The following is a 26,070-nucleotide window of genomic DNA, read 5'->3' as shown; positions in this document are numbered from 1 at the left end:
AACTCTTATTCACTGGGAAATTCACACACAAAGGGGCACAAATGCAGGAGAAGCAAATTCATTTACAGATGGCAAAGGATAGTCACAGGATTTCTTCAGCCTTCGCTCAGTTGTAAAAATACTTTCTTCTGCACATGTAAACATTTGCTAATGTGGCATCATACCACAGTGTTCTCATCTGAACTAGAGAACGAATCTGAGCCAGAAGCTGGCATCACATCTGAATTTTCTCAAGAGTTCGGGGCTGTTCAGATCTAGAAACTTTGGTTCCGGCTCATCTCTAATTCTAATAAAGTAAAACAAAACTCACTGCTCTCTTTTTAAGCAGTGGAAGTTAATTGCTCCAGACCTCTGCCAGTAGCTTGCAGTTCACAGCATAAGGTGTTTCTAAAGCACAAGCCTTATTAAATATCATAGAGCGCAGGATTGTTTGTGTTTGAAATGGCCAGATCCCCATTAGCAAATTGCAAGTGGTACCAGGATGTAGAGCTGTTTGCATTGTGCTCTGTTTAAAGTTTACATCGCATTGTCCTGCTGTAAAGTAGGCCAACTGCTCTTTGTTATTATTACTTCATTTCTGAGATTTCCCCTGATTGTATCTGGCAGATCTTCAACTGGAGAAAGCCCCAAACGGAGCTGCCTTATCTGCAAGTGCTGGATGCGAGCAGCTAATCAGGAAATTTGCCACAGTCCATGTATATTACACAGATTTCATATCCCAGAGGGATTTCTTTTTATGAGTTCTCACTCTCCTGCATGAAATCCGAACTACTTTGTAATCCAACACCCTAATGTACCTTCCCTCCGATCCCCCAGAGCCTTGATCCAATGAGCAAATTTGGCAGCCACCAACTTCCAAGCATGATCAAACACTTTGGAGATGGACTTCATCCTCTCCCCCTGGAAGATGAAATTTCCAGAGCCCTGCCCTAGCACATTAAAACAGGATCCAGGCCGCATGAAATTAATCAGAGGAAACGTCAAACCTGAATGCTAAAACTGGCAGCAATTGCCTAACACTTGCCTACCTAGGACTTCACAGCTGGCACTGTGCTACGTACCAATCAACTGGCACTAAAACCCAGATGCTGCTACTTCAAAAGCACAAGTTCCTCCCACAAAGGAGACTCTCTTTTAATTATCAGAGGGGTAGCCGTGTTAGTCTGGATCTGTAAAAGCAACAAAGAATCCTGTGGCACCTTATAGACTAACAGACGTTTTGCAGCATGAGCTTTCGTGGGTGAATACCCACTTCTTCAGATGCATCTGAAGAAGTGGGTATTCACCCACGAAAGCTCATGCTGCAAAACGTCTGTTAGTCTATAAGGTGCCACAGGATTCTCTTTTAATTGTTAGCAGTAGAGGGCCAATGACACACAGATGAGTCACTCTGATTTGACCCACTAGTGGTTAATGGTGTGCACAAGCACTCACACACACTTTTCATTACAAGCATGTAACTCGATCTCCTTCAATTTTTACAACTTACATTTTATCACAAAATGAAGACTGTAAAGAAGTGTTTTCACTGCCAGGAAATTTACACACACTTTATATACCAAAATTGTCACCTAATAGGTGGTACAAGGCTATGGGTATTTAAAAGATACAGCAAAGAGGCAAATTACCTCTTCACAATATTCCCTAGAAAAATCCTCACCCATCTAACTAAATATTGAATCAGCAGATTAATTGGCGCTTGCTTTACTACTGTGATTAAGCGACAGTACACAGGGTGTCTATAAATTAAATGCTGAGGAAAACCACCAGTATTGAATGTTAAGGTTGCAAAAGGCAATGAATTGAGGATGGGAGCTGGTTAATTTCCTCACTGGCTTTGCAAAATAAAGATACTTAAGGCCACTCTATAGTGCAGCACAAGAAAGTAATGCCAATGCAGGAATTAAATGCTGTTTGTAGAGTGTCATAGATTCGTAGATGCTACGGCCAGAAGGGATCATTGTGATCATCTGTCTGACCTGCATACACAGGCCATAGGACTTCCCCAAAATAACTCATTTAAACTAGAGCAGATGTTTTAGGAAAACATTGAATCTTGATTTTAAAATGACCAGTGATGGAGAATTGACCACAACCCTTGGTAAGTTGTGCCAATGGTTACTTACCCTCCCTCTTAAAAATGTACACCTTATTTCCTGTCTGAGTTTGGGCAGCTTCAACTTCCAACCATTGGATCTTGTCGTACCTTTGTCTGCTAGATATCTGTTCTGTGTCCTGTTCTGCATTACATCCCCAGCTTTCCTTAAATGTTGGCTTTGCATTTAATTTTGAGGGAAAAGGACTAAGTTAGAGACGCCAAATTCATTCTCCAGCTTCATGGCCTGATGTGATTATTGTGAGACAAGATAACAACAAAAGGAAGACGTTTAATGGAACGTGATAAAGTGCTTATATATTACTGATTCAGAACACAGGAGTGTTCCAGGGTAAGTGAGACAGGTTCACTTGCCATTGCTAGTGGTGTATTGCCCTAGCTAGTGGTGGCGTGCAAACCGCGGACGGGGGCATTGGCCATGGACAGGGGCATCGGCCTTGAGAGCTAATTCCCAGAGTGACCAGGAGGAGGTGCCAATGCAGCGGTGAGTGGAGCAACCCGTGACACCTAGTCACATGGAAACATCGTGCCTGTACCTTTGTTACCACACGCAGTGCGCTTTCCCAGAGGTGATGTGGTGATGACTCCATGGCCAAACATGATTTCATGCTCATTGGTGGAGGTTGAACTTATTGTCTTCTGCTCTGAAAGCACAAGCCCCTACCCCGCAAGCCAAAGGAGAATCTCCCTTAGCTGTAGCAGAATTAGGGTTCCCCTACCAGCCACCGAGGCTGTGGCACAGAACTCTGATCTGCAGCTTCTCTCGCTCCAGGTCCCACAGCATCTTCTTTGTGACTCAGCTCTCTGGCCAAGTCACTCAGCGTTCCCCCTCCCAGGGGACAGTACATCAGCCGTTCTAGGCAGTCTTCCCATTCGCTGCCTCAGTTCTACGCCACACCCTCAGTGGCTGGTAGGGGAACCCAGGCCGCCCTCTTCTCTGGGCTCCAGCCGACAGACCCTCAGCTCTGCAGTTCTGGGCTTCCTCTCACTGCTCCTTCCCTGGACTGCTTCCTACTCTCTTATTCCCTTTCTCTCTCTGGGCGAACCAGCTCCAAACCTTTCTCCCTCTTCCCAGGGAGTGACTGCTCTCTGCCTTCCTATAGCCTTTCCCAGAAGCCCAGTCTGCAGCTTGCTACCCTGCTTTATAGGCCCTGCCTGTTCTTCCACAGGTGAGCCTCTCTCTAATTAGCTGCCTACAGCTCCTTGTTTGCAGCCTAATTAGCTGATTGGCCCCACTTGGCCCAATTCCGCTCTTCCAGGGCTAGTGTGGGGCTCTCGCCCCATCACACTGCACATTATCGAGGAAATTAATCCTTTTGGATCAGCAGGTTGAGCCAGTGTCCCCATACCAGCAGCAAAGTCAGCTCCTGGAGAGGGAGATCTAGCAACATTCAACAGCCTAGTTATAGTGGCAACATGACTACTTGTGAGCTGAGAACGTGGAACCATTTTTAGCTGATCTCCAGCAGCAAAATCCCTTGAGCCAGCCCCACTACTGGATGATCTTCCTGTGCAACATGCGTTGCAGTAATACCCAAGACGACAAGCAAAGGACACAAGGAGGGAGCGCCCTTGGTGACGTGTGTTAGGGTGATCCTTTTCACAATCCCAAGTTACATGAGGTTTTCACGGGATCCAACATCTATTGTAGCGTGGGAGGCACTTTGCCATTTTCCCATCCCGGCCCTAGTCTTTGTTTGACGTGGAGTCTCTTCAGGAACAAAAAGTGGAAACTGAACAGATTGTTTTCCAAGTGGACATTTAAATGTAAATAATGATGGAAATAGGAATTATAAACAACTCCATTTATTCAATGAAGATAAAGACATTGCCCCAGGCAGCTGTTATCTAAAGCATCAGAAGGAAAATCAGCATTAAAATAATGATTAAATCAGTTACAACAAACCACTTCCTGGCTCAATAATCACTCCAGCCATTTATTTTTTCCCAGGGGCCTCTCGGTTCTCCTTTGTATTCCCCACCACGCTAACGCCCAGCGTTGGGCTGAAGTGACCTGACACAGTTCTATACAAGATGTAGCCAATAATGCTCCTGACTTGGCTACATGGGATCATTTTAAAACTATTCAAGACTCCCAGCCAGAGCTGGAGTGTGGAATCCACTACACAGCTGCCAGTGTAACACTGACAGACCCCGGTCGTCGGCAGGAGGGATCGAACCTGGGATCTCTGGAGCTTAGTGCGTGGGCTTCTACAGCTAAAAGTCAACTGGCTGTTAGCTAAGTTGTAGAGCAAACTCATTAATCTCTCTTTCTAAGTTGTCACATCTAGTGGCACTGAGACCAAACACCACACCCAGGAGGTGTGTAGGTTACCCTACCCTTTCTGAATTGTAGAGGGCTCATGTAACACTGGGGCAGTTTGGTGCCTGTACCTAGAATTTGATTTTCTGAATCACTCTTAAAATGTTCTCTCTCTGACTTCCCTACGTGCAAATCTTGGCTCACAGAAACTGACAAACGGTCGGTGTTTACTAAGAAAGAGGATGCCATTTCACCCCAGGAGCCCTGCACTGACCTCTCAGGAAAGACAGGTTGAGAGAGCAATGTTCTGATTTCCTCTGGATTTTCACAGGCTTGATTCAATTTCAATCCTATTTTTAAGGCAGCTGCTTTCAAACCAAATTCTAATGTCCAGTTGCTAGATTATCTCCTTCTCTCTAGACTCCCTTTAATAGAAAATGGGCCTGAACCAAACCCTTGGATCTGAACTTCATGGGTGTGGTATGGAATCAGGATCCCGGTCTGGTTCTGAATTACTAAGCAGTTCCCCATCTCAATTATGGGGCGAAATAAGACTCAGAATCCCATCCCCCATACTTGAGAGAAGTTCTTGTCCAATCTTTGTGGCTCAGGACCATCTCTGTTCAAGACAGCGGATATAACCTAGAACAGGGGAACATGCACAGTGACATGGCACGGCTTCGAGTGCTGGGTCCTGAGTAACCACTGCTTTACCAATGGAGTCCCACCAGTGCAGAACTGGAATGATGCATTGGCGAACTAGGTTCCTAATTTTAAACACTCGTTTCTCTTCCGTCATCCTCCTTCACCCCAGCTCCATCCCTGCTGCTGTACTCCCTCACTTTCCATCCATCTCTTTCCCCACTCTGACTCTTTTCCCTGTGAGCTCTCCTCTGCCTCACCACTCTTGCAGCCAACGCTCCACCTCTCCTCTCCACATGCACCAACACACATACACAAACACTCTCTCTCACCTGAGAAGCCCTGAGACATACACACTCAGCTATGCAGAGACTTCTGATCCCTGCCCATCCTATGGGCTAGGAACTCCTCTCATACATTGCTCCCAAACTTCTGATTACAACCAGGGCCGATGAGAGGGGGGGAAGCCGGTACAAATTACTGGGGCCCGGCAGTCCGGAAGGGGGCCCAGGGCCCACCTTCTCTGGCTTTGTCGGCCCTGTTTAGCCAGTCCACACTTGCTGGGGGGGCTGAAAAAAATTTTTCACCAGGGCCCAAACCCGCTCTCAGTGGCCCTGATTACAACAGGGACGAGCTACATCATGCACTAAACTACGTCAGCTGCTCTCCTCTCCTGTCTCTACCTCCACCAACATGAGGAGGTGGACAAACCGGTATTGGTGACCTAGATGGCTGTTTTGCACAACAGAAGGCAGGAAAGGAACCTAATGCAGTTAAAGCATCTTTAACTTGCAATAAAAGGTCATTTGTTTACAGGCAACACTGTTTACAAACTTGAAAATACATCTCCATTCATTCCTGTTCTTCGCAGTAAAAAAAAAAGTTTTCCTCCATTGTGGCTGATGAGGTTTTGAAATTAACTTTTGGCTTTTTTTTTTTGGTAGCTCCTTGTCTGTTTCTCTGCATCACTGATGACTTCAGCACAGGTCTGAGCTTGTCAATTAACTACTGCTGCAGAACCAACAAAGGAAGCTCTACCACACAAAGGATTGTTTTTAGGTAGGTCCTACACAAATAGTAATAATTGAGATAGATTATACTGTAATGAAAGAGCTAGAGATTATGTACACAACTGCCCTCTACAGGATGGAATCAGCACTGTTCCACTGTATTTCATACAAGCTGTACTGTTAACAGCCAATGCAGGTTCTCTTTCAGCTCAGTTAGAAGAAATGGGTTCTTTTGAAGCAGCAGGATCTTGTTTCTAATCCTACCGTCTCCATAAAATTTGAAGTGCCCATGGCACACAGCATAGTTATAACCACTAAGTCCTAGATGGCTGTGGATTTATTACAATAATTTATACATTTTGTGGTGACAGAAAGGTGACTGTTTATATAAAGAAGCACACTGCAGACCAGGGATCAGTGAGCGGCTGGCGCTCTGCTGATGAATCACTGTCTAGGTAAAAAGAACAGAGTTACAGTTTGCAATTATAGTTTTTATGGGTAAGTTTTTGTTTAATACAATCTTTAGTGCTCAGTTACTCTATTACTGCTCTATAAACAATCAGGATGATCCTAGGAATAATAAATGAAGTTCCTGATGTTTCATATTCAGCCTGAAAATAACTAAAGCGCTTCCATCTTGCTAATAAAATTCTTTATTTTTTTTTAAATGTTCTAAGTAGCCAGTGAGTTGGCTCTCTGTGCACTTTAGGAAAAGCAGCTTATATCAGCAGGACTGAATCTAGCAGATATTTTCTGCAAACTGATCTGCAGAGTGAATGCTTGAATAAAGATTTATTTATTTGTTTTTTCAAAATTCCGACATTTCAGATGCCTCTTTGTGGCCAAAAAATGTCAACATGGGGTAATCGTGCTGGGAAATTTCATTCTTCCTACCTAACATTCCTTCTGCGCCTTCAGTTGGCATTTTATTCTTTTTCATTTGACAACAATTGAGGATGTGTAGTGTGTAACTGCATGCTGTTAAAAATGGCTGCTGTGTTCCACCGTCCCAGAGGGGGCCGCATTTCAATACTGCGAGAAAGGATTCTTATATATAGGGCAAAAACTCTGACCTCCAGTGGACACTGTCAGGTCCTAATGAAATCAATGGAAAGTCCACACATTTGAGAGCAGAATTTTATCCTTCTGTCCAGATTCTGATCTGGTCATACCCTGATATAACTCCACTGACCGCAGAAGGCAATAGATTCCATTTACACATGTGAGATCAGAACAGAGCCTGTAGCCAAATTCATAGGTGATGTGTAAGGGTTTTTTTATGAGACCTGCTGGTATGTGGTTAAGAGTGTAAGGGAGTCTGAACTGGTGTAACTTACACATGGAACGGGCTGTAAGAAGATGAGTTATGCCATCTTAGACTCACCTCTGAATAGCAATTTCCACATTTGCAAAACTCGCTTAATAATAACTCCCAATCTAACATGGGTGTTAGGAGGGTTAGTTAACTGCAGGCTCCAGTTCTCCACTGCCTTAGAGCTTGTATAATCATTCGCACCCCTGCACAGTGTCAAGTGCACCCAGATCAGAATTTCCCACTCACTTCCAGCATGAGCAGCACTTTATACTCATTTTGCACGATGCTCACACCAGATATAAGGCCATGAAGAATCAGGCTCCAGGTCTTACAAAGCTCTTTGAATACGTTAAGCACTGTAGAAATGCCAGGTATTATAATGACTACGAAAAGCTCATTTGGCCCACATTAGGGGAGTGCAGCATGGGTGAACTACTAACACATGCCCATATCCTATTACAATGACTAGCGAATCAATTTGCAATGCTAGGAGACCTTGGATGGATTGTAATTACTCACGTTCCAGTTGAAAGGTTAGGGCTTGCTACAAACAGATGTCTTTATCCTTTCGGAGGGGCCTACCCCGTATCAGGTACTGGGGCTGTTAAGTGTGAACTTCACCCAGGAGAAAATGAAATCTGATGAAAGACCCACGCTACACCACAGTCAACTCACTTCAGTCCAGTCCACGTCTAATCTGATCAGAGTGGCGCTTTGCTGGTGGGTCATTTCTCCATTGAAATTCAATGCTCACTTCTTGCCTCCCCAAAGGAGTTAGAGTTTAGAACTACAAACAAGGGGAAGCCCTTGGAAATCCACACCGATCGCTGATGCACATGTTCTAATGCAGCCTACAGACAGACGTCCTCGCCTCTGGCCCTTTCCTTCTGTTCTGCTATTTGAGCTGTTCTGCCCGTATTCATTTCCCCCAACCCGTGCACAAAAGGCCAAATGTAGCTTGGAGTAAGCAGAAGAACCTCCCATGGAAGTGACTGGACCAAATTCAGCAGTGATGGAAATCATGGTGCCAAGACTGAGTGTGACACAGATGGATGTTATCTTAAGGTTATCTTGCATGGATTTGATAGTCAGTGGGTGTGCAAGAAACACCCAAGGGGCTAAACGGGGCATATCACTAACCAAATGTGTACAAGAAAAGCAGAAGTGCACACCTCGCACCATCCCAAACACTGGTGGGACCAAACCCATCGCTGATATAAGTGGAGAGGGGCTTGTGCTGAAATCAGTAGGAGTTGCACAGAGTCCTCTCCCCACAGAATACTATGCCATACTGAGCAGTACCTAGTAAGTTACACCCACTTTGCTCACACAGTGACTGCCAACCCATAGAAGTTAATGCCACTTTCACATTAACTTATACCTGATTCTCCGCTGCCTTTCACCAGGCAGAATAGCCCTTCCCACCCAAGCAGAGCCAATGTCAAGCGGGGGTAAAAATGCTACTATCCTGGAATGGTAGCATTTGTGCAGTCATTGACTTCTGTGCAAAGTGGGTGTCCAAAGCCACCATTCCGATATAGTAGCATTTTTAGCCCCTATTTTGTATTTGCTTTGCACAAGTGATTCCACAGAGTGGAAGGCAACAGATAATGAGACAAGTACTTGATAGCACCACTGAATGTTGAGTTAATCAATACTGCTGATCCCATTTACTGACATTTCAACCCCAGCACGTTTTCTGCTGCCATGATTTGATCCATGTCACCACTGGATGGGACTCTGTCACTAATTAAATCAGGAGATTACTGCATCGTTTAATTTAAACCCCACTTTATAAATCTCCAGCCCTCAGCTGGAAGCGTGGGAGGAGGAGTTATTTTATCAAGCATCACAGAACAGGTACCAGTTTCAATGACATTCACCCACTCTCCAACTCCATTCAGCAATCTCCAGCTCTTAAATTGCACAGAAAAGTATAAACAGGTCGCCCTGATCATTTTCCCGAAAAGAATCTGGCCCCTCATTCAGATCACTTACACCCGAACAAATCTGGAGTAACTCCACTGAAGTTACCTGGAATTTGCATCAGTGGAAGAGAACTGGAGCTGACTCTCCACACCTGCAGGGCTGAAGAAGAGGGTTTGCTAGAAAGTACTTAGGAGAAATAGTATCTACCACCTCCCCGTCGTTGCCAATGGAGACTGAAACTGGGAAAGGGTGGGCTTTTTAAAAGAAACAAAAAATGGTAGCAAAAAAATTAATTATTTGTATTCCTTTTTCTCCTCCTCCAGGCAGCTCTGCTGGCTGCCCCTCGAGTGCTATCAGGTATCACTGTCAACATCAGCCCTTGCAGCTTTGATTAAGTCATTACAAGCCTTTCTTGTTATTCTACGTCCATTCAGAAGCAAAAAGAAACACATATAGGTGCACAGCAAAGTCCAGAAGTGCAGACACGATGGGACAAGCTTGTCTGTCAGAAAACTCCAGCTGTTTGGGACACATACGGTGCCTCTGACAGCTTGCATTAGACCACCGAGTGCACGCTTGATTTTCTGTTTATAGTATAGTAGGGAGTATGCAGGGAGGAGTAAATGGACTTGATTACGCAAAACAGTGTTCCCATGCTCAGCAAGCACATAGTAAAATCTTCCCAGTGCAGGGATCAGCCCGGCCCTGTGGCCCTGAGTGTGGAGTCTGACTTCTCCCTGACCTTCCACCTTGGTCGGCCTCCTAGACACCCCCCAGGGCCTGGGCAAAGGGAAAGGGATGCTGGAGTTATTGTCTTGCTCATCGTGAACCAGGTAGTGTCATCACAGCCTGCCCTGTGGTCCAGACCAAAACACCTGAGCTTTGCTTTGGGAACTGGGGATTGGCACCTACAGTGGGAGTTTGCAGCTCAGGCCCAGGTGTCAATTTAATCCCCTCCTCGCTCCAGGAAGGCTGCTGAAACTTGTTTCCAGTTTAAAATCTTGCTCATCACGTCTGCGGCTCTTATCATCTGTTTATTTAATTGAAGTGGCCACTGGGAGCCCCAGTCATGGACCAGAATTCCATTGCAGTAGGCGTTGTACAAACAGAGAACAAAAGAGACAGTCCTTGCCCCAAAGAGCTTGTTGTCCCATCTCAACAGCACCATGTTCCTCCCTATCAGGTGAATCCCGCAACCTCTGAGGGGAACTCAAAGGTCCACGAGGCAGCAGAACCACTGCTATTACACTCTGCAGGGGGAGCAACACTGGGGGACATTCCAGCCTCGGCCTGCGACGAAGCACCACACTGTGGCATCTCTCTCCGCAGCAGCAGCGTGGAGAGGGGGAGGCACAGTGAGCGGAGCTGCAAACTACAGGGAGGCACTAACCAAACAGTATGCCCAGGGCAGTTACAACAGGCCCAAGTAGCAGCCCTGCTCTGCGTAGGCGTAAGTGACTCCACACAGGGTGGCCATGGGGTGGCTACATCGGGGGGTGGGGGGAGAGAGTCCCTGGGCTGGGGGCACCTTGCATTCCTCATCCCAAATGTAATTCACACGCTCAAAGCTTCTTTATCTGCACGCTGTGCTGATGGTATGGATTTCTGCCCTCTCTTAGGGGAGTCGCCACAGACGAAGCGAGGAGTTAGTGGCTCTGAGAGGGCATCCCATGAAACCCCGCTATTGTCTTTGACTTTCTAACTCCCCTCTCAGACCCACTGCAGAAGCTCCAAGAGAGCTGATTTAATATTTTAAATCCCTGACGCTGAGCTGTTCATAGAATTATAATTAAAGATGTTAAAAGGAAAGGGAGTACAGTGCATGCCTCTTTGCTGATGGAATTTAGTAATGTCCATCTTCACCAGGAATCCAGCATAATTAATATGAATAAAATAACAATAATACTCTGCACTCCAGTAGTGCTTTTAGCCCATCGATCTCAAAGCACCCTACGATAGCATGCATGCATCATTGCCCCCGTTTTGCAGACGGGGAAACCGCAGCACAGAGAAGTGAGTGACTTGCCCTGAGAGTCGCTAGCTGATTTGGGATGAAGATCCTCGGCACCTGACTTCAACCCTGTGCTCTAATCCCTGGAGATGCTGTTTTTCCTTCCTTCTTAAGGAATGCTGCAAATTTCTTTGTATGCTGGTGCCCTTCCAATGGGCACAAAGGGCGACTCCTGAAATCCCTGGGAGGGAAAAGGGTTAAATAAAGGAATTTCATTCCTTTCTTGTAATATTTTCTAGTGGGGGGGAGCCATGTTGTACAAGCAGGAGTTTTTTCACTGGCGCTAGGCACTTGCACTTATCAATGGGACCTTTCAGGACTCACTCTCCCTGATTGAGACATCATTTCCTGTCCAACACACTAACCCCATTGATAACTTCAGCTTGATGGGAACTTTTCAAACCCACCAGGAAAGGCTAGGAGACCCAGAAGAATATATACATGAAAACAGAACTGGAGCTTAAAAAAAAAAGGAAGAGAAAGAAAGAAACAACGGCTTTGGCCATGACTCTTACGCTAATACAAATACACACAGATTTGTGTGAACAAGCACAACATCAGCCACAGAGAAACAACTGCACTTGGGACTTATTGTCTACGGCTTTGGTATTGACCAGTCTACGCACTTCAACCCAGTCAATGGGTGGGGCGAGGGGTGGGAATGCAAAAGGAAACATAGGAAAGATGATGAATGTTCCCTTTTCTGCCTTCATTCCATTTCATTTCATCCGTACCACAAACTAAGGATTTGGGTCATGGGACTCGCTACGTAAAGGTCAAGCTGTTGGTTGAAGAAACTAAAGCACTATAGTTTGCATTTTTCAGATGTGACTAATGATTTGGGGTGCCCAACTACAGACACGTCAAAGGGAGCTGATTCTGAAAATCAGGCCTCTTTAAGGGATCTCGTGTTGGCCACCCCAAAATCAAGGAACCTATTTCTTGCAGGTTCAGCATGACAAACAGGTTTGATATCATCGATCGTGACACGGCTTTGAAGTTTGCGGCTGTCTGTGCACATCCATGACGCTAGCTAGAAGGGACTTTCTTAGTATTCTAAACACACACAGGCCCAAACTGCAAGCTTCAGAAACAGATCAACATTTTCCCAACATTCAGCAGTGCTTGGACACAGGGCTGGAGCTCTGAGCTCTCTACGAGTGTGACAGAGAAATCGGTTCACTTCAGAGTGATCTTATAACCCCAGCCAATTATGTGCTAGAAAGATAGCAGTGGGTCTGGATTATTGCTAATTAGGATACCAAGCAGGAGCCCTCTCACTAGTCTTCCAACAGCCTACGAACAGCATAGCAAATAATTTAATGCTGAATTTTGTAATTTGGGTAAACACACAAATAGCTGTAAAGCAAAGTTCATTTTCATACCAACCTGGGCTGCTGCTGCTGGAGAGACAATGATGAAATGGCACAGAGCACAGCGAAATACATTGACATGAATACGGTGAGGAAGCATGTTCTAGTGTTTAAAGCAGAGGACTGGGCCCTGGTCTACACTTCAAAGTTAGGTCGACGTATCTACATTACTCAGGGCTGTGAAAAATGTCACGCCCTCTGCAATGTAGTTAGGCTGACCTAAGCCCTGATGTCGACACCTCAATGGAAGAATTCTTCATCTCTCAGAGGGCTGAATTTACCACAGTGACGGAAGAACCCTTCTGTCGCTGTAGTAAGTGTCCATCCTATAACGGCAGAGTTGCAGTTGTGCCACAGTAGCATTTCTCCATACTGTGGAAGTCAGCACTCCTGGCTTTTGTTCCTATCTCTGGAAGGGGAGGATGGGTTAATGGTTAGAACAGGAGACTGGGAGTCAGGACACGTGTTCTATTCCCACCTCTACCATTGACTCATTGTGTGACCTCAAGCAAGTCACTTCTGAAAAACAGGCCCTAGGTGTTTGAAGTTAGGCACTCAAAACTAGAAGCCATTCTTGACAAATCTGGGTCTTAACCTCTCAATGGCTCAATTAACCCTTCTGTAAAACAGGCAGGATAATACTGGATTTACCTCTTTCACATCCTGTGAAAAGTCTGCAAAGTGCTTTGAGATCATTCGAGGCAACAGGCTATACAAGTGCAAAGTCTTATTTAATGTTATGATGATGGTGTGGAAATGTACAAACCAATACAAGTAATATTTCCAGTAAGTAAAATGAACGGTTACCTGCAGGTCAAAGAATTTGCTGTATCTCCGGTAGATGATCTGGGAAGTTGAGTCAGACCATGTTACATTTATGATATATACCTGTTCGGGGGAAGAAAAAAAATGTCAACACAGTGCCTAAGGAGCCCTAAAGCATTGGCTGCAGTTCAAAGGCAGAAAAGTCAGGACCAATGTGTGTGTCTATATAAGGAGATGATTTCCAATCTTTAATAAATTTGACAGTCTAATCCCACTCAATCCCACGTGCACACTAGAAGAAACACAGCACCAAACTCAAAGTTAGGCTAAATTAAAGCTGTAGTTCTGTCCTGAACTCACCCTGGGCTTCCATAGGCTTCTCAGGAAAATGCCCAGTGTTACACAGTACAGAGCAGAGTCTTCCACCAATCCACGCTAGTAACTCCTATTGACATTACTTTGCCTGGGTTTAAAGCTTTCTTAAAATATTAGCACACTCCTTCCATCCCCCTCTGCCCCAAATCTATAGGGGCACCAGGCACATGCTGCTGGTAGGATTGAGCAAGGGCCAGGAGAGCTGCTACATTCCACCTCATGCCCCCATTTGAAGCACATGAGGAGCCATGCTGGAGTCACCTGCCACACTTTCCTTGCACACATTGGAAATGAAGGTTTGTGCAGAGAAAATAGAGGCAGCCTGGCTCCAGAGGCAGTCTTGCTCCCACAGAGGTGGAGAGGACAGTTAACTGTGCAGGGACTGGTGTATGGGGAGACTTTGGCAAACCAGTAAGGTGCCAAAAACCACTATGGCTTATTGTTAAAGGTGGGGGGGGAGTTTGGGGGTGCCACAGAAAGGGCAGCTTGACCCCGCTGATAAGAATTGTGTTGAAGTTGCTGATACGTGCATTTTAAAAGAGCAGGAATGTCTATTGGGGTCTCAAGGCTGCAAACTCTGGAAAAACCCACACCTGGTTAATCAATAATCAGAAGGAACCGCTTGCTTGATCATTGAAACTGCTCACTTAACAAGGTTTCTTTAAGGGACATGTCATACTATTACTAACGTATAAATAAGGGGAAAAAGCTTGAGATAGTTGGACTCGATTGGGGACTCTTTTTGGACTCTCCCTCTGGATACATCTTGTGGTCCCCACCAGCAGACGGAAGATTTGGCCACCAGAAGCCTGCCGCTGTGTCACTCGAAAGCCACACTCGGCTTTGGTAATTATCAAGGGTTGGGGGTGTTTTTACTAATCTTGTTGCGGACGTGTGTAAGTGCTCGAGACTAAGTAAAGTTTAGCTTTAAGTGAAAGCACTCTTGTGTTGTCCTGTTTGTGCCAGCCATCTATCGGTCGGACGGCCGTGTCTCCCCTGATATATTTCCTGACACCTCCTCGCACAGAGTAAAAGTTACCAAGAGCTTTGGGTTGAAAGAACCCAGGGTAACACTGGCACATCCCAGGCCTGCTGCTTTCCCCCAAAACCAGGGATCTGCAGACTACTCCCTATGTCTCCTTCACAGGCAGTCCAAGACTTTGTCCCTGGAGAGGCATTTTGGTACTGCAGGACATTTTGATTAAAAAACTAGAACAATATAAGATTAATATGGCAGATATTAAATGGATTATAAACTGGCTAGCTGCTAGGTCACAAAATATAAATACAAAAGGGGAATCGTCATTCAGTGGGCCTGTTTCCAGTGGGGTCCTGCAGGGATCAGTTCTTGGTCCCCAGTTGTTTAACATTTTTATCAATAACCCAGAAGAAAATATAAAATCATCACTGATAAAAAAAGTCCGCAGATAACACACTCATTAGGGGAGTGGTAAATAATGAAGAGGACAAGTCACTGATTCAGAGTGATTTGGATCACCTGTTAAACTGGGCATCAGAAAACAATATGTGTTTTAATACGGCAAAGTATAAATGTATATACCTAGGAACAAAGAACGCAGGCCGTATTTACACAATGGGGGACTTTACCCTGGGAAGCAGTTATTCTGAAAAAGATATGGGGGTTATGGTGCATGATCAGCTGAACATGAGCTCCCAGGGTGACGCTATGGCCAAAACAGCTAGTGCCATCCTGGGATGCATAAACAGGGGAGTCTCAAGCAGGACTAGAGAGGTTATTTTATCTCTCTATTTGGCACTGGTGTGACCACTGCTGGAATCCTGTAGCCAGTTCTGGTGCCCACAATTCAAGGATGTTGATAAATCCGAGAGAGTTCAGAGAAAAGCCACAAGACTGATTAAAAGATTAGAAAACATGCTTTACAGTGCTCAGAGTAGCAGCCGTGTTAGTCTGTATCCGCAAAAAGAACAGGAGTCCTTGTGGCACCGTAGAGACTAACACATTTATTTAAGCATAAGCTTTCGTGGGCTACAGCCCACTTCTTGAGTCTATCTATTTAAGCTTAACAAAAACACAGTTACAGGATGCCTTGATTACAGCCTCTAAGGCTACGTCTACCCTGCACACTTTACAATGGCGCAGCTGTGTTACTGCGGCTGCGCTGTGTGGCCGCTCTTTATCCCGGTGACAAATAAAACCACCTCCAATGAGGGGCAGTAGCTTTGTCGCCAGGAGCGCAGCTCCTACCACCGAAGTGCTGTCCACACCGGCTCTTTTCGTTGTTAAAACTTTTGTAGTTCGGGGGGTGTTTTTTCATGCCCCTCAGCGATTAAAGTTTTTACAACAAAAGTGCCAGTGTAGACAGGACTGGCTCTACGGTTTTCGCCGCCCCAAGCAGCGCGCCGAATTGCCGCCATGGGCGGCGGGGGCAGTCCGTGAGCCCTTAGGGCAGCAGGCGCGTTTCCGCGGCGGTGGCAATTCTGCAGAAGCTTCTATGTTTAGCTGAAGCCGCCGCGGACAGCTAAATATAGAAGCTGCTGCCGAATTGCCGCCACCGCAAAAACGCACGTGCCGCCCTAAGGGCACACGGACTGCCCCCCCCCGCCCGCGGCGGCAATTTGGCACGCTGCTGGGGGCAAAACAACAGGGACTGCCGCCCCTTGAAGACTGCCGCCCCAAGCACCAGCTTGGAATGCTGGTGCCTGGAGCCAGCCCTGAGTGTAGACAAAGCCAAAGTATCTTCATGGGGAACAACTATTTAATAATGAGCTCTTCAGTCTATCACAGAAAGGTCTAATAGCTGGAAATTGAAGCTAGACAAAATCAGACTGGAAATACGGTGTACGTTTTTGACAGTGAGGGTAATTAACCATTGGAACAATTTACCATGGGTCATGGTGGACTCTCCATCACTGGCCATTGCTAAATCAAGATGGGATGTTTTTCTAAAAGATCTACATGTACTCTAGGAATTATCTGGGGGAAGTTCTGTGCCCTGTGTTACAGAGGAGGTCGCACTGTCGGAAGACAGGATACTGGGCCGGATGGACCTTTAGTCTGACCCAGTCGGGCCGTTCTTATGTTGGATGATCACAGTGATCCCTTCTGACTGTGCAATCTATGAAAGGAATCCCCACCAGACTCATTTTAGGGAGTTGCAACTGTACAAACCCTGCAGGCTAGAGGACCCAATACAGCCCCAAATCAGCCTCATATGATACAGTTCAACTGTATAGTACATTATACACTGGGAGATGGAGACACCACTGCCTTGTACCTTCAGATATCTTTTACACCTGTAAAACAGCCAGATGGGAATGGCAGCGTTTTGCACCTAGTTAACACCAGTGAAAGTGATGACACAAGATGCAAGACCCTGTGTAAGTCACCCCTGAGAAGAGGACCTCCCAGCATGGAGCTACTTTCTACCATTTGGGCCGTGGACCCATGGGTCCAAGTTCCTGTTGTGCCTTGTCTCCTACTAGTGCCCTCTCTTGGACACTGTGTGGTGTCCTGCTGCTGTCGTCTCAGATTCCTCCGTGTGGGGCAGTCATCTGTTTGGCGGAGTCGGAACCCCTACAAGGTTTCCATGCTCTAGTCACCTGGGTTCCTCTCAGGTTGGATGCTCCGAGGCCTCTTTCTCGGTCTCCTTTGCCAGGAAGACACTGCTTGGTTTCTGGTGGCTGCCTCAGTCAGCAGGCTAGTGCTCCTTCCCTCAGGCAAGGCGAGAGCTAGCTCCTGCCTCTTTGCTGGTCAGCCCCAACTGAGTCAGACTCCCTCCTTTTCTCTCCTCTCCAGGCCTGGCATTGGCTGCAGATATAACGGAGCAGGGCTAGCTGGGCCCAACGGCCCTCCTTAACCCCGTTCCTCTGGGTCACCATAACAGGGTTAAAAAAATTATTTCCTGACTTGTCACGTCCTTGCCTCCAGCCACACAAATATAGAAAAAAAATGGACCCCAGTGTAACTGAATGCAGAGTGTGGCCCACTACTGTGTCTTTAAAGTAAATGTCAAACTTCATCTACCAACACAAGATAAGGATCTGGTAGAGGAAATGGAAGGAGCAGGACTGCATCTCCTCCCATCTCCCAACCCAAATGCTTAGCAGCAGGAACTCTTGCTTTTTTAGTCTGTGCAAGTGTGAGGTTCTGTATCTCCAGAGATCGTGGCTGGATAAGCATCGCTCCCTGCCTCTGGCTACATCAGGCTGCCTTGCAAAGGTCTGTGGCTAGATAATTGCCTTTATGCTTTTTAAAAGATAAGGGGTACTACATTCAGCTCCCTGGAGAGGCCTCAGAGAAAAGGCAGAACAAAGGATCATAGTGGGATATTTTTTTCTCTTTCTTCTTTCCTGATGGGAGCAGGAGCCTTCAGATGTCTTCTTAACCAAGGATCCCCATCTGTTATTACCATGTTCAACTCCCATGTCAGGTTGGACACGGTACCAAGTGAAAAAGGCTGATGGCGGGCAGATCCCTAGGGAGTTGTGCAGTAGAGAGAGTCCAGTGATAAGGCACTAGTCTAAGACCCAAGAGATCTGTCACAGGTTTCCTGAGGGCAAATGACTCAGCCTCTGTATCCCTCAGCTCCCAATCTGTACAATGGGAATAATAGCACAGCCCTGCCTCATGGGGATTGTTGGGGGAATAAATACGTTAAGGAGTATGAGGTACTCAGACATTACAGAGATGAGGGCCATCTAAGGACCTTAGAATGACAGACAAACCACCAGAGCATTTGCATCGTGAGGAGCGTATTTACCCGGTTTAAAGCCAAAGCTGCACAAAAACAAATTTTTCCACAAGATTCTTGTGCAAAAATATTTGTCACTTCATTCAACAGCATTTCACAACCCAGTTTAGTTTTTCATCGAGTTTCTACAAAAAGGCCACTTTAGGAAAACGTTCAATGGGAATGGCTACAAATAGAAAACACACAAGGTTCAGAATTGTACTTGGTGGGTACAAGCTGATTTGTATTCTTAATTGGGGTCCTCAGAAAATGGATAATGTAGGATTGAAGTAGGCCTAGTTAAATACAAAAAAAAAAAAAAACACTAAGTGAGATTTCCTAACTCTCTTTTTGCAAGTTTGTACCTTTCTCAAAAGTTGAACACAACATGCAAATACCATAAATCTCCAGGTTTTTTAAATGTCATTTCATTTTCCTAAGGCCTCTACTTAGAATTCACAATAAATGTGGGTTTTAGCTTTTACTTGTTATTTGTTTTACAAATCTATTCTATCAAGTTCTATTCTGCTTTGGTCTTCATACTGCCCTGATCACCATGATATCTGAGCGCCTCTCAGCAAAGCACTGAGTGAGTGACTAACATTATCAAACATAGTTTATCATCTGTCTCATCCTCTCTCAAGGGGGAGAAATTTTGTCTACAGTGGATTTACGGTTACGTTTGTTTGTTTATAAAATGTCCACCCCTACGCTGGGTTTATGAGAAGCCTGGTCTACACTAGGCGTTTAAATCGGTTTTAGGAGCGTAAAACCGATTTAACGCCACAACCGTCCACACTAGGAGGCACCTTATATCGATTTTAATGGCTCTTTAAACCGGTTTCTGTACTCCTCCCTAACGAGAGGAGTAACGCTAGTATCGGTATTACCATATCGGATTAGGGTTAGTGTGGCCGCTGATCGACGGTATTGGCCTCCGGGCGGTATCCCACAGTGCACCAGTGACCGCTCTGGACAGCATTCTGAACTCGGATGCACTGGCCAGGTAGACAGGAAAAGCCCTGCGAAGTTTTGAAATTCATTTTCTGCTTCCCCAGCGTGGAGATCTCATCAGCACAGGTGACCACGCACAGCTCATCAGCACAGTTAACAATGCAGTCTCCTGAGAATCGTAAAAGAGCCCCAGCATGGACTGCACGGGAGGTACTGGATCTGATCGCTATCTGGGGAGAGGATTCAGTGCTAACAGAACTGCGTTCCAAAAGACGAAATGAAAAAGTATTTGAAAGAATTTCTAAGGCTATGACGGATAAAGGCCACAGCAGGGACTCAGTGCAGTGCAGAGTGAAAGTTAAGGAGCTCAGACAAGCCTACCAGAAAACCAAAGAAGCAAACGGAAGGTCCAGGGCAGGTCGAAAAACATGCCGCTTCTATGCTGAGCTGCATGCAATTTTAGGGGGCTGCGTCACAACTACCCCACCCCTGATCGTGGATTCCGAAGTGGGGGTTGTAATCTCTGCCATGGCTGAGGATTATGCAGACGGGGAAGATGAAGATGAAGAAGAGGAGGAAGACCTAGCAGAGAGCACACAGCACTCAGTGAGCCCCAGCAGCCAGGAGCTTTTTCTCACCCTGACGGAATTACCGTCCTCCCAGCCCTCACAAGCCACTATCCCAGACAATGACGCCATGGAAGGGAGCTCTGGTGAGTGTACCTTTGCAAATAGCAAACATTGTTTTTTAAGCAAGCCTTTTTTAATGATTGATTTGCCCTGAGGACTTGGGATGCATTCGCAGACAGTATAGTTACTTAGAAAAGTTTGTTAACATGTCCGGGGATTGAGAGGAAATCCTCCAGGGACATCTCGATGAAGCGCTCCTGTAGGTACTCCAGAAGCCTTTGCAGAAGGTTTCTGGGCAAGGCAGCCTTGTTCCGCCCACCATGGTAGGACACTTTACCACGCCATGCATGTAGCAAGTAATCAGGTATCATTGCGTGGCAAAGCATAGCAGCGTATGGTCCCGGTGACTGCTGGCATTCAAGAAGCATCCGCTCTTTATCTTGTTCTGTTATCCTCAGCAAAGTGATATCGTTCAGGATAACCTGGTTAAAAATCAGGAATTTAAGTAAGGGGGGTGGCCATTTTTCTACTGGGTTCGTGGACTGCAGCAGCTTAAAAAAAAAACTTTCCTGCACGTAGCAAAGCGGGGGGAGGGGAGGAGTGAAATGCCGATGATCTTTTCTGTGTTTGGTCACCGGCGATCTTCCCCAAACTACCAGACACGCAGTGGGGGGGGGGTGGGAAGGTTGTTGATTAGCAGGGAGCTAGCGTGGTATTAGCCATGTGTTGGGGGGAGGGGTAAATCACTACAGAAGCCGAAAGACAGTGGCTTACCATGGCCGCATGCAAGCTGAATTCTGATGCCTGGACCTGTGTCTGTGAGATCTGTAACTCCAGAGCTGCAAGCACTCACTATTAAGATGAAAAATGCGACCTTGTAGGGAAATCACATGTGCTAGGTGAATAGTGCTGTTCACTGTGAAAGAGTATAACCATTGTTCTGTAAAATGTATCTTTCTAAATATTTATCTCCCTCATGCAGCTGCAAATTTTTCAACCATCCCTCCTCCATCCCAAAGGCTAGCACAGATAAGGCGGAGGAAAAAGAAGACGCGAGATGAGATGTTCTCGGATATTATGGAAGTTACACGCAATGAAAGAGCTCATCTGAATGAGTGGAAGGACGTGGTATCAAATTACAGGAAAGAGGCCAGTGAACGTGAGGACAGGAGGGATGAACGTGAGGACAGGAGGGACAACCGAGATGAGAGGTGGCGGCAGGAAGACCGGCAGGAAAATCAGCGGTGGCGGCAGGAAGATCAGCGGTGGCGGGATGCAACTCTGGGGCTGCTGCGTGATCAAACTGACATGCTCCGGCGTCTTGTGGAGCTTCAGGAACGGCAGCAGGATCACAGAGTGCCGCTGCAGCCCCTGTATAACCACCCTCAACCCTCACCATGTTCCACATCCTCCTCACCCAGACATGTAAGAACCCGTGGGGGGAGGCTCCGTGCACCCACCCACTCCACCCCCGTGGACAGCCCAACCAGAAGGATGTCGTTACTGTGAATTTTTTTTTAAAGGCCTTCTCCATCCCTCCTATCCTCCTCCCAAACCACACCCTTACTTCTCTCCCTCTTTTTATAATGAATCAATAAAGAATTCATGCTTTTTAAATGAGTGACTTTATTTGCATAAGTAAGCTGTACTCGAAGGGGGAGGGGGAGTTGCTTACAGGGACTGAGTCAATCAAGGGGGTTGGGTGTTCATCAAAAAACACAGCAGTCACACTGTACCCTGGCCATTGATGAAGCTCGTTTTCAAAGCTTCTCTGATGCGCACCGCTTCCTGGTGTGCTCTTCTAATCTCCCTGGTGTCTGGCTGCGCGTAATCAGCGGCCAGGTGATTTGCCTCAGCCTCCCACCCCGCCATAAAGGTCTCCCCCTTACTCTCACAGAGATTGTGGAGAATACAGCAAGCAGTAATAACATAGGGGACATTGGTTTGGCTGAGGTCTGAGCGAGTCAGTAATGTCCGCCAGCGCGCCTTTAAATGGCCAAATGCACATTCCACCACCATTCTGCACTTGCTCAGCCTGTAATTGAACAGATCCTGACCACTGTCCAGGCTGCCTGTGTATGGCTTCATGAGCCATGGCATCAAGGGGTAGGCTGGATAACGACAGGATAACGACAGGCATTTCAACATCCCCAACTGTTATTTTCTGGTCTGGGAAGTAATTCCCTTGCTGCAGCCGTTTAAACAGAGTAGTGCTTCTGAAGACGCGAGCGTCATGAACCCTCCCTGGCCATCCCACGTGGATGTTTGTGAAACGTCCCTTGTGATCTACCAGTGCTTGCAGCACCATTGAAAAGTACCCCTTCCGGTTTACGTACTGGGTGCCCTGGCGCTGCGGTGCCAAGATAGGGATATGGGTTCCATCTATCGCCCCCCCACAGTTAGGAAATCCCAGTGCAGCAAAGCCATCCACTATGGCCTGCACGTTTCCCAGAGTCACAACCTTTCGTAGCAGCAGCTTAGTGATTGCTTTGGCTACTTGCATCACAGCAGCCCCCACAGTAGATTTTCCAACTCCAAATTGATTCCCGACTGACCGGTAGCTGTCTGGCGTTGCAAGCTTCCACAGGGCTATCGCCACTCGCTTCTCTACTGTGAGGGCTGCTCTCATCTTGGTATTCTGGCGTTTCAGGGCAGGGGCAAGCAAGTCACAAAGTTCCATGAAAGTGCCCTTACGCATGCAAAAGTTTCGCAGCCACTGGGAATCGTCCCACACCTGCAACACAATGCGGTCCCACCAGTCAGTGCTTGTTTCCCGGGCCCAAAATCGGCGTTCAATGGATAGAATCTGCCCCATTACCATCAGGATCTCCAAAGCGCAGGGGCCCGCGGTTTGAGAGAATTCTGTGTCTAGGTCCTCATCACTGTCATCGCCGCGCTGCCGTATCCGCCTCCTCCTCGCCTCGGATTGAAGGTCCTGGTTCACCATAGACTGCACGAGAGTGCGCGAGGTGTTTAAAACATCCACGATTGCGGTATTGAGCTGAGCAGGGTCCATGCTTGCTGTGCTATGGTGTCTGCACAGTTCACCAAGCAAAAAAGGCGCGAAATGGTTGTCTGCTGCTCAGGGAGGGAGGGGTGAGGCTGTACCCAGAACCACCCGCGACAATGATTTTTGCCCCATCAGGCACTGGGATCTCAACCCGGAAATGCCAAGGGGCGGGGGAGGCTGCGGGAACTATGGGATAGCTACGGGATAGCTACCCACAGTGCAACGCTCCAGAAATCGACGCTAGCCTCGGACCATGGACGCACACCACCAATTTAATGTGTTTAGTGTGGCCGCGCGCACTCGATTTTATAAAATCTGTTTTACAAAACCGGTTTATGCAAATTCGGAATAGTCCCGTAGTGTAGACGTACCCTTAGAGAGGGCAGGTCAGAGAAGTACACCTTGCACTGGGTAAGTTTATGGTCAATCCTGGGGAGTTCATTCCACAGTCTGGGACCCGTCCCTGAGAAAGCTCTGTCTCCTGCACAGATAAGCTTCACCCCGGTGGTACAAGGTTCCATTGTCCCTGAGGAGCGGAGTTGTTGGCCACCGTCCTTACCCCAAAACTTTAGGCTCTCTTAGATATCCTGGGCCCAGACCGTGGAGCCCTTGAATAGAAGGACTGAGACCCTAGACTTAACTGGATATTCTATGAGAAGACTGTAGAAAACAGAGGCCATGTCTGATGTGTTTACAGTAGCACATGCTACTTGGGAGATATACTGCTGCGGTACTGCCTAGGGACACCAACCGAGATCAGGGCCTCATCGTGCTAGCTGCTGTGTAGGCGTCGTCCCTGCTCTGAAAAGCTTATATGTTGAAATCCCAGCCCCAGTGGGAGGAAAACTTCAGCGAAGGCAGGATTTCATTAATAGTCTTTAAAATGGAAATTAAATCCTTTGAATTTCAAAGTCTCTGGAAGTGCAGCAGGCTTGTTTTTTTAATTCTATTGCACTGGTAGATCCTAGCAGGTGGGTAAGAAAAGCACCTTAAATAATCATGCAGGCTTTCAATTAGCTAGAAATACACGGGATACAATTCTGCTGTCTGTGACAGACAGGTGTAAATCTGGAATGACTATTGATTTTTGCTTGTCTGCGTAAATTAAATTTCTCTTGGGAAACCACCGTTTAAAATAATAGGGAAAAGATGTTTGCTGGAACTTAGTAAAACCTCAGACTTTAAAAGGCCATTCTAGAGGTTTCAAAAGCCTCAAATATCACCTTCTCCCTTCCACAGGAATCTCAGCTTGCCATTTATCCAGCCCTAGCGGCCTTGGATTTACCAACAACCATTGCATGAAAGGCAGGTTCTACTCCCGTTACTTATTCCCCAGCTCACCTCATAATTTTCTGCTAGGGTCATTAAAATTGGATGCTGTGAAAATGATTAATGATATCCAGAGGGAAGTGACTTCAGGTGAAGAATAAGAAAGAGCTCCTTGAGAGCCTGAGTCCATGCAAAGACAATTGCAATAGAGACACAATGGGATGGCACATGGCAATACTGGAAGTGCCGGACAAATATGGAGAACTGTCCTTCATTCAAACATTCTGAAGGCAGGCAGGGGAGGAATCAGACAGAGCTGCTGTGTAGAAATTTGAGAGCCAGCACTTGTGCATCTCGCACCATCTCTCTGATATTTCACTATCCAGTCAGCTCACAAGAACGGAGCAGAAGAGAGAAACTGCAAACAGGCCCATGGCTTTGCTACTGTAAGGCTACATAACAGAGAAGTCTGGAATTTCTGAAACACTTCAGTCCGCAATGTGGGAAGCAAACTGATTTTTCAAGGTTGGGAAGCCAGTATATAGTTTTTTAAATGGTGACTACAATTTTGAACCAGTCAGTTTTGATGTTCCTTAAGCCTTTAGCACAGATGTAGAATACAGACACTCCCTGGGTTACCCAAACCCAACTTACGGAAATCCAGATTTACAGGAAAAGTTCCATAAGTTCCGTAAGCTTTTTTTGGGGGGGGAAGGGGCATAATTGTTCCTGACTTACACAAAATTCGACTTACGCAAGGCGTTCCGGAACACTTGCATAAGTCGGGGAGCTTCTGTATGCCTTTTGCACCTACATGTACACTGCATGCAAGAAAACCTACATGTTAGAAGCATAGGGTTAGAAGGTACCACAAGGGTCATTTTCTTATTACCCAAAAGAAAAGGTTACATTCCACATAAAAAAATCTGTTAAAAGAACTTTATTAAGGTTGCAAAGTCAGGCACTCAAAAGATAGGAAATGCCAGAATTAAGTTTCCTTGTGCAACCTTAGTTCAACCCTACTGTGTGCAGGCATTTTGGTACAGTCTCTGATTACATGAACCCCTAGTATTTTTTCCACAGGACCCCTGCTTCATTCAGTGCCCAGGATGGCCCTGCTGTAGGGATGAAGCAGCACATCCCTCTGCTGGTGGTGGACTTTGCCATGGTACCACTGGAAAAGGCTCCAGCAAGAAACAATGGTTGTGTTGGATGTGCTCCTACGCTCTCAGGTGCATCTTGAACCATATATTTACAGAGGAATTTTATAAGTGACTGCTTGTTGGATGCCAAAATAAGGATAGTAAGCACCGTTTGCTGCCTACAAAGAGCAATAAGGAGGAAAGGATTTCCTACAGTGTAAGCAAAGTATACATTCAACTATGACTGGCCTGGTTCTGACTTTACTATCAAACCTTGTGTTTTTGATGGACAATATCCAGCTCTCCCCAGCACAAATCCACAGAGTAACCTGATGAAACATCTTCAGCTTTCACGCTACTGCTTTTTCTATCAGCTGTTCAGAAGATGATACTTTGGTGACAGTGGGATTGGAGTGGTTTCTGAGTGACTGGGATAGATAGCATGATGGGACCAAGATGAGAGCCCTTCGGAAGCTGAAATTAACTTTTAGTACAACTAATGATGCTAAATATTCACTACTGATAACCTTCTGGACACGAAAGCATAGCTATGGT

General features: G+C 46.4%; 1 protein-coding gene across 4 annotated transcripts in view; it reads right to left on the bottom strand.

Annotated features, from left to right (window-relative positions):
- Positions 1-26,070, bottom strand: part of LOC123374066 (SH3 and PX domain-containing protein 2A-like) — a 165,825-nt gene that overhangs the window by 86,241 nt on the left and 53,514 nt on the right. For all 4 annotated transcript variants that reach the window (XM_045023503.1, XM_045023504.1, XM_045023502.1 and 1 more), the window contains one exon: positions 13,467-13,547. In XM_045023503.1, coding sequence (XP_044879438.1) covers positions 13,467-13,547 — 81 coding nt within the window. The remainder of the gene's footprint in view (positions 1-13,466; positions 13,548-26,070) is intronic.

The sequence above is a fragment of the Mauremys mutica genome, chromosome 7 (assembly GCF_020497125.1).
Source record: "Mauremys mutica isolate MM-2020 ecotype Southern chromosome 7, ASM2049712v1, whole genome shotgun sequence".
Classification (NCBI taxonomy): Eukaryota; Metazoa; Chordata; order Testudines; family Geoemydidae; genus Mauremys; species Mauremys mutica.
Note: the sequence above shows the minus strand (reverse complement) of the source record. Positions and strands in the feature narration are given on the sequence as shown.